At 43.7% G+C, this 8667-nt stretch overlaps 1 protein-coding gene across 2 annotated transcripts in view; it reads left to right on the plus strand.

The window, feature by feature from the left end:
- The window catches only part of ARVCF (armadillo repeat gene deleted in velocardiofacial syndrome), an 88332-nt gene that overhangs the window by 68669 nt on the left and 10996 nt on the right, over positions 1–8667 (plus strand). For both annotated transcript variants that reach the window (XM_009864403.1, XM_009864404.1), the window contains 4 exons: positions 4410–4537; positions 5475–5625; positions 6969–7161; positions 8342–8453. In XM_009864403.1, the coding sequence (XP_009862705.1) occupies positions 4410–4537; positions 5475–5625; positions 6969–7161; positions 8342–8453 (584 nt within the window). The remainder of the gene's footprint in view (positions 1–4409; positions 4538–5474; positions 5626–6968; positions 7162–8341; positions 8454–8667) is intronic.

The raw sequence follows: 8667 nt of genomic DNA on the forward strand, positions 1-8667 counted from the left end.
TCCAGCCCATCAAGGTCTTTCTTGCAGGGAGGGGCCCAGCCCTGCACACAGGGCTCAAGGTGAGGCCTCCCCAGGGCTGAGCTCAGGGGCAGAATCACATCCCTGCTCCGGCTGCCCACACTGCTCCTGACACAAGCCAGGATGCCCTTGGCATTCCGAGCCAGCTGGGCACACTGCTGGCTCCTGTTCACTGGTTGTCACCCAGCACTGCCAGGTCCCTCTCTGCAGGGCCACTCTCCAGCCACTCCTCCCCCAGTCGGCAGCGCTACAGGGGGTTATTGTGGCCAAAGTGTCAGACCCTGCACTTGGTCTGGTTGAACTTCATCCCGTTGGCCCCGGCACATTGACCCAGCCTGGCCAGGTTCCTCTGCAGCGCCTTCCCACCCTCCAGCAGATCCAAAACTCCCCCCATCTGCCAGCTTACTTAGGGTACGCTCAATCTCCTCATCCAGGTCGTCAGTAAAGATGTCGAGTCTAATGTGGAAGATCTTCCTTTGTGTACACATTTGTGCCGTTAACTGGGAGGAATGCTTAGATGCAAAATGTCTGACACTCACGATGACATCAGTGTCCGAGGCATTTTCTGTTTCTCTAAAAGGCAAAAGCTAATACAGTGAACTTGTTTACTTTGCTTTCTGCAATTAAAAAAAAAGCAATTACTTGTCACTGTGCTTTTCCAGGAGGAAACAGTGTAGGTTGCAACTCAGCACAAATCTGTAGCTGATAGAGAAGTCACATTTATTCCAGGAGAAATTATTTTTAAGGGCGGTGCTGAATCTGGGCTATAATTAAAACAGCTTTATATAGGAGAAACAGTGGATGTTTTTCTCATTTGATATATTAGCTATCACTAATGACCCTCTCTTCCCATTTCCGTTTAAAAAAAATGGATATAAGCCATTAACCATATATTGCACAAAAGTAGCATTACCTGAAAAAATAATTAAGATGATCTTGAAATTAAGGAAATCAGTTTTGAAGAGAAGCAGGTGCTTAATGGAGGTGAGACCAGCTGTGCTTCGCAGGAACGTGCTTGAAGTGCTTCATGGAAAAATGTGCAAGGCCTCCACACAACACTGGAAGGAAATTTTTAATAATTCAGACAAATTACATCCTATAAATAGCAGAGCTGGATTCATTAGGACAGGAGGCAGATGGAGAAAATATAAAACTTGTTTGTTTCTTTTTAAGGGACTGTAATGGTTATGAAAAGTGTCAGCTTGCTGTCAATGAGGGAAAAACCCTCCGGTGCGGCAGTAACTTTCTTGCTATTAAGTTCTCATCTCTGCTAATGAGCAGCCATCCACGAGGGGCATTCATAGTACTTGGTTTTACAACTCCTGCCTGCCTTTTTCTGGCCTAACCAGGCTGACACACAAGTGCTGCAGAGCTGGAAGCACACAGCAGGTGAGGGGAGCAGGGGAGACGCGGGAGGGGACAGTTTCCTATGTGGTACGTAGCACTTGTAGCTCTGTTTAAAACAGATGCCCATCAGGCAGAGGCGTAAATGGAGTTGGACAGTGGGAGTGTGTGGAGCGAGGTGGGTCTCATCCACCAAACAGGCTAAGGGGCTGTGTCGCAGAGCGGAATGTACAGGTAATTGGTAGAGGAAGTGCTGTGCGTTATTGAAGAGAGAAGGAGAAGACATTTTTGAGATGCTCTTATATTAGTAAGTAGGAAAAAGAAGAGGCTTTCATGCATGAAGGGAAGTAATGACAGAAAGCGGGTGAGAGGTGCGTGACTGGAATGCAGCTCTGTCCATGGGAGGTAAGCAGAGGTGACAGGGTTGTTGCATCTTAGTATTCATACATGGTGAGGTGATGCAAAGAAGGAAGAGTGTCCAGCCGAAAGATTGGACGCACTGACAGAAAGGGCACGTTGTAGAATGTGCTTAAATAGCAGGAGAGGGTGAACCTGCAGGGCTGTTTCCAAGTGTGCTGAAATTATAACTAGGCACTTTAAAACAAAGCCATCGTAGCAGGCTGACTGACCAGTTGCATGCTAGTTGACCACAGGCAAGTCTGAGCTCAAATACAGAAACAGGAAAGGTTCTGCATGAATATTATCTGTTAATGAACCTGCCTTCATCTCTTTTGCTCATCCAATGTACGTTTCAGCAAAGCTTCCTTAAAAGATAACACAGTGTCAGAATTCCAATAAGCTATCCCAAGAGATTTTTTAAGTATTAGTGTTCAGGAAAGGAATATTACACAATTATCAGCCAGCAGTGTTTTTTGTTGAGGTGTTCATAGATCGCCAATTCACCTTGTGAAGTGGCAGAGGAAACAAGGTGATATGAAGGTTATATTGGAGTCAGATAATCACACACTTATTTGAGGAATGGAGAAAAGCTATACAACTGTTCATGCTTCATGTATTAAGTGACTACGGTTTTTCTCAGCAATCAACATAGAGGGCAATGATCCCAGCGCAAGGAGAGGACATCAGAGAAGAGGAAAGTACATGATATGGATTGGCAGGATGCCTTTGGGGACTGACATCTGTTGTGGCTCGCACATATCTGTAGGGTGTCACATAGCAAGCAAGTGGTGGCGTTAAAACCAGTCACAGACACGGAGCTGGTTGCTCCAGAAGTAGGCAAGCGTGCTGGGGTGCATGTGAGAAGCTGAGCAGGGAAAGGATGAGCTGGCACAGGGGAGCTCGTAGATCCTCATGCATAGATCAGGTTTTTGGTATGGAGCAAAGAAACCCTTGGCTGATGAAGCGGGTTTTTTGTTTTCAGTGGGATCAATAAGCCCTGTGTATCCAGGGGGTTAGCATGGCTTGTGTTTATGGGTGGTGTTGTACAGCATTTAGAGTTCCGAGTTCTTGACTCACACAGCCTGACATCAATAACTAGTATGAAAAAATACAGAGAAACAGATTTGAAATGTAAGCCTTTGATTTCAGAAAGCCTTTAGCAACAGACCTTAAAAACAAACAAATAAAAGGATAGGCTGTCCAGTAGATGAGATAGCATTGTTAGTTTTCTTGCTTGTAGATGTGATCCGTGGTGCCTGAAATAGGATACTCTGTGGTATGTGCTGAAAAATATGTGTATGAGAGATGAGTGATTTTGAAGAAGAGGTACTGAGGAGACCAAGTGATTTGTGTTTGTAGGTTTCCTGTCTTGCTAGTGGAAAACTTGCTTTGAATTACGGTACACTTCTAGGTCAGTATCTTGTTATGTGAAAAACATCCTTTTCATGTGTACACCGTGCTTTCTTTCATGTCGTTTTTCCAGAAAGTCTTTTTTGCCTAGGTAATGCCTGCCGAACTTTTTTTATTGCAAACACCCCAAAAGCCACCAGTCCAGAAGTACTTTTCAGCTGTAGCGACTGTGGATGAGTCTGTGTTGTCCGTAGGTTTCTTGTGCCTTCCTGCACTCACCTAAACACTTTAGGGGATTTAGTTTTTTGTTCACATAATCTGAACCGCGCTATGATCTTTGAGATTGTGGTTGTCTGACAGGTCCTTTAACTGGGTGTTTGCATACTCTTCCCTTATTGGAGCAGCCATGCCACTCTTAGTAAAGAAAAATAAAAATTGCTTCAAAATATGGAACACCTAGGAATGGTAGACCTTTGGAATGGACCCCCTTGTTAATGTGAGTAGATGGATAAATCCTAATCCTATGGACAAGGGAGTCAAGACATGGATGCTGCTGTCAGTTACTCGGTATCACAAAAGGAAATCTGTGGCAGAGCTGGGAATAGTTTTCATTCTTGTCATGCTTAAACTGCAAAGCTGAGACAATGGCTGGGGCTATTTAGTTAACATGTGTCTGTAGCAGTCTCCCAATGTGCTGCAGTGCTGGTGCATATATTTACCTAATATTTGAGCTGGAGTAGGCATTAGTCCCTGCCCCTAGCAGCTGGGGATTCTTGGCACTTTGACATCTCGCTTCTTTCTTTTGTCACCTAGGCGTGAGGAGGGAGTGGCTGATATGATTGTGTCGCTAGCTCTCTTTGGCCCTGTTGTTTGTATCTGTAAATATAGCAAGGTAGATTTGAGTGAAGACAGGAGTGCAAAGTGAATTTGCAACCCAGTCTACAGATGCAAAGTAAGAATTGTTGCAGACAAAAATTGTCTCTTGTCATCTTATTACATGCATGTGCTCAGCCTGCTGGGCAATATATAGCATAGCACAGGTTTCAGAAAGACTTGTCAACCTGAAGACAAGCAAAGGGACCTTCAGCCCAGTGAATGTCTTGTGCGTGAGCCCTTGCATGCACCATTTTCAACAACTGTGGATAAAATGTCTTGGACGTGGCAGAAGCCGTTCTTTCTGTGCTGTAGCTTTATCTTAGCTGTTCACTTACGTGATTAAATAAAGGTATGTTGGTGTTTATTCGTATATTGACTTCTCTGCTGCTCTTGCTTCCATTCTCCTCTTACCCCACCTGTAGGCTTTGAATTACTGTACCAGCCAGATGTGGTCCGACTGTACCTCTCCATCCTCACCGAAAGTCAGAACTTCAACACTCTGGAAGCTGCTGCAGGGGCTTTGCAGAATCTCAGTGCTGGCAACTGGACAGTGAGTGCAGTCTTCTCTTTAGTGTCTTTTGTTTCCTTTGTGTGAATAAGGAACAAAGCTATGTCCCATTATAAGGGCACTGTTACTTTATACATTTACATCTCCTTTACAAAGGATGAAGAGGGGAACTCCAAAGAAATTACTTCCATTGCACTTGCCCACTTAAGATGTTTTGCATCTTCTGGACAGATGGTGGAAGTGTCATTGAGCTCATGACAGTTTAACCATGAGCAGGTTTTACTACTTAAACCACTTAACCATTGCTTTGTCCATTCAGAAAAGCCTGTTTGTTAGACGATTAAGTGTCCTGAATACTTAAATCGTTGGGTTCCCCAGACTGCGCAGGAAACTGCTCTCCACAGTATTCTCTGATACCCTCTCTGAAGCATCCTCAGCGCTAACCGGGCAGTTCTCTCAGAGGTGTGCCTGATCACTTAGACAACAACATAGCAAAGTGGGACTGATGGGCAGCCTGAGGATCAGCAGGGTGGTGTTTCACAGCTGTCTGAATACAGTTTATTTTAAAATTAATCATGAAGCAATAAAAACATGAAATTGGAGGTGAGGGAAGACAACAGATGCTTTACTGTTCCCTCCAAATGACCTCTTTTTTTCTTAATCCAGAGGGATGTGTTTTCACAGAGGTGGGTACAGAACAGATGCTGGCGGATGATGCTCCTTCCTTCTATTTTTGTCCTCTTTCCACAGCAGCTTGCCAAGTTGTAGGATGAACTTCTACATCCTCTCTTTGTTGGTGCTTGATGAACTTGAATGATGGGTTAAGCTATAGATGAATCAGCACATGCAACCTAACCAGTCTTTTCAGGGGAAAAAAAATGAATTACAACACTGAAAGAAATGGCAGAGGCAAGGGAAGGGCAGGTTATGAACTCACAATGCTTCATGTTGTTTCTTTTCCCTTGTATGTTCCTATCAGTGGTCCACGTACATCCGTGCAACGGTGCGGAAGGAGAGAGGCTTACCAGTGCTCGTGGAGCTGCTCCAGTCTGACTCTGACAAGGTTGTGAGGGCTGTGTCAATTGCCCTGAGGAACCTTTCCATGGATCGTCGCAATAAAGATCTTATAGGTATCTTCTGAACTTTTCTAATGTGGCAGGGACCTTCGATACCCCTGAGAGACCCCCCATTCTCTGTCGCTTATGCTGAGGGTTCAATTTGTATGCAGTTTCCATCCAGGCTATCTGAGATTACTGTAGCCACTGAGTGGAGGCTTGTCACCTCAGAATGTTTGAGGGGAAATCTTTACCTCAGGAGTAAAACCAGATGTGGGTTTTTGCAGGAGAGGGGAGCACGCGTAGGTGTGCAGAGATTCACGTGGGTTAAGAGATTTCTTGTCTCTTCCTTTGCTCCAACTGACATGGCTCTTGTGCTCATAGTTGTACGTGGTGGTTACAGAGACAGTGCTCCTTAGGCTCGCTCTTTGGACTCAAGCCGAGCTAAGACACAATGCCGAGCTAAGCTGCAGGAGCACAGTGGGCTCTAGGGTTGTCTCTTTTTTTCCTTGCTTCCTCCTTCCCTTCTCATCCTTTTGTGTGGTAGGTACTTGTAGAAGCTGGACACCAAGCAACTCACTCTTCTTCAAGTTAGTTCTTCCGCAGTGCTCACTAGCTCCTGTCCAAGGGGGTAAATGAGCATTAACCTGCCTATAAGCAGGAATCCTGAAAGATTCAGCTGAGTTGAGTTTTCCTCTGGATGCCTCTGTATTTAAATGACATATTTGTTTAAACCATAACCTTGTCAGACTGTGAAATATTTGTCACACATTTAGGGCCACCATCAAAGTTGATACTAAAAAATAGCAAGGTGAGATTCTCCCTTAATACATCAGGTTCTGTTTTTAGTAGTTCAGAGGTGTAGCTCAGGGAATGGTACAGACAGACACCTGGGAGAGATAAACTCTGGCCTCCTCCTTTTTTCTCCAGTACTATACACTGAGAAGGCTAACTGCACCCAGGAGGAAATACTCTTACTTCTGTTGGGGGAAGGTTAATAAATGCATGGCTGCACACCTCGCCCCAGAAGGCCTATTACAAGGCTAAGTTGAGTAAGCCGTGTGTGTGTATTAGCATGAATATATGGCATTAGCAGCAGCTACTGGATGCTTTTTGCCTCAGGCATTGCAAAGTATGATGGGTGCTGGCTATAAAATCCTCGATAAAGATTGCTTCTCTTTTTTGCTCCCTCTCAATACCTTTTAGCATTCATGATGAAGGATTTTGTCCTGGGTATCAACTATCCATCACTTTGACATAATGAATGATAAATGCACTGTTAAGTTACAGTCTTGAGGTTCAAAACACATGCATTATAAAGTTTCTCGACATGGCAGACACCCTTGAGTTTTATCATTCAGTGTGGAAAGCTGAAATGATTATTAAGGCTGACTAATGATATCTCTTCCCTTATCTAGGTAGCTACGCAATGGGCGAGCTGGTAAGAAATTTGCCCAGCAGGCAGCAGAGATCTGCAAAGAACCTGGAAGAGGATACAGTGGTTGCAGTGTTGAATACCATCCATGAAATCATTACTGACAGCTCAGAAAATGCAAGGTCTCTGATCCAGACACAGGGCATTCAGAAGCTGGTAGCTATCAGCAAGTCAAGGTAAGTGACAGTTGTAAGCAAAATGCATAAAAACTCACTGCAGACATGAAAATGTCACTATGAACAGCAACTTTTGCTTTGTGAGAGTATTCAAGCATCCTAACCTTTCAGAGCCTTTAAGTTCAGAGCAATTAATATATACACAGTAAAAGCAGTCAGTGTCTTTAACAGGTTTACTAGATTTTTAAAAAAAAAAATTGAGTAGTCGCTTCAGTCATGTTAAGACATGCTCTCTCCTTGTCAGATACTTCTTACACCATGTATGCATTCAGCAGACATCATCTGCAGTGAAACCATGATCTTTATTTTTAGCATGGGAGGCCTTTTTCCTGTGGCAGCGTTCCATTCCTGGAATGCCAGTGATGAAATCTGTTTCTTTTAAGCAAAACGGTTAATGATGTGCAGTAATCGTTCTGGCCAAAGGGCTGGTGCTGGTAATTTGAAGTGACAAATTTTCACTCTGCAGTTCTGTTGAAAACTGTGTTCTGACTGTTTTAGAGAAAAATTTCTCTCGTATAGCTCAGCCAGTTAGACATGAGCTTCTTTACAGGTGTGTTGTCAGCAAACTTTTGGGAGAGTTAACTGAAGACTTTGTTGGGTTACATTTTTACAAAATACGAGAGCCAACCAAGAATCTAGCCTTGTATTATCTTACAGAGGGTGCTTGTGTACTGACTTATTAAGGAATGGATAAAATTTTATTTTGTTCTTAAAAATACATTGGTTTTTTGCTGACCCAAATTGCTTTGTAAGATATTCCAAACCATGAAGTAATTTCATTGAATTGTGAAGAATTTTGAGCAAAGGTTTGAAAAGTGGCGTAGAACTTGTCTTTTGGGGTTTGGTTTTCCTAAATAAATCCAGGCAGGGTGGAATCCATCTGTCTTCTGTTAATAAAAGCTGCAAGACAAAAGAGTCACCCTGGCCTCAGCACTTGCCCAGCAATGTACATGAAAGCTCAGAAATCTGCAACAAGTTATAACTTTTTTTTCTCAGCAAATACCTGTAGGTAGGAAGAAGCCACTGAATGATTTCACGTGTATCCTATAGCTTATAGGCTCAAAGAGCAGCTGTATGGAGTACCAGGTATCTCCTGGATGTTGTTTTGGTGCAAAGCAGTCAACGTATGAATAGTCTTAGGTTGCTTGATACTAAGCTCTGATTTTATCTTGCAAATCAGCCAGTCTCCCAGAGAAACAAAAGCAGCATCTCACGTTCTTCAGATGATCTGGAGCTATAAAGAACTACGAAATGCCCTGCAGAAGGATGGGTGGAACAAATCACACTTCCAGGTGAGGATGCTGGGTCTGAGACTGAGTTAACAGTCGTGGCAGTGCCGGAGGGGCAGATGTCCTAAGTTAGTCTAATGATACACTCTGATGGATTGCAGGTTTGTTCTGTTCTTGTAGGTGACAGAACAACATATTGCAATCTGTTCAGTCACAGAGTCATGTACTTGCTGGGTATGTTTTTCAGTTGTCTCTGAAATGTAGCTCTAGGATTCAG

The sequence above is a fragment of the Apaloderma vittatum genome, unplaced genomic scaffold (genome assembly GCF_000703405.1).
Source record: "Apaloderma vittatum isolate BGI_N311 unplaced genomic scaffold, ASM70340v1 scaffold4032, whole genome shotgun sequence".
Taxonomy (NCBI): domain Eukaryota; kingdom Metazoa; phylum Chordata; class Aves; order Trogoniformes; family Trogonidae; genus Apaloderma; species Apaloderma vittatum.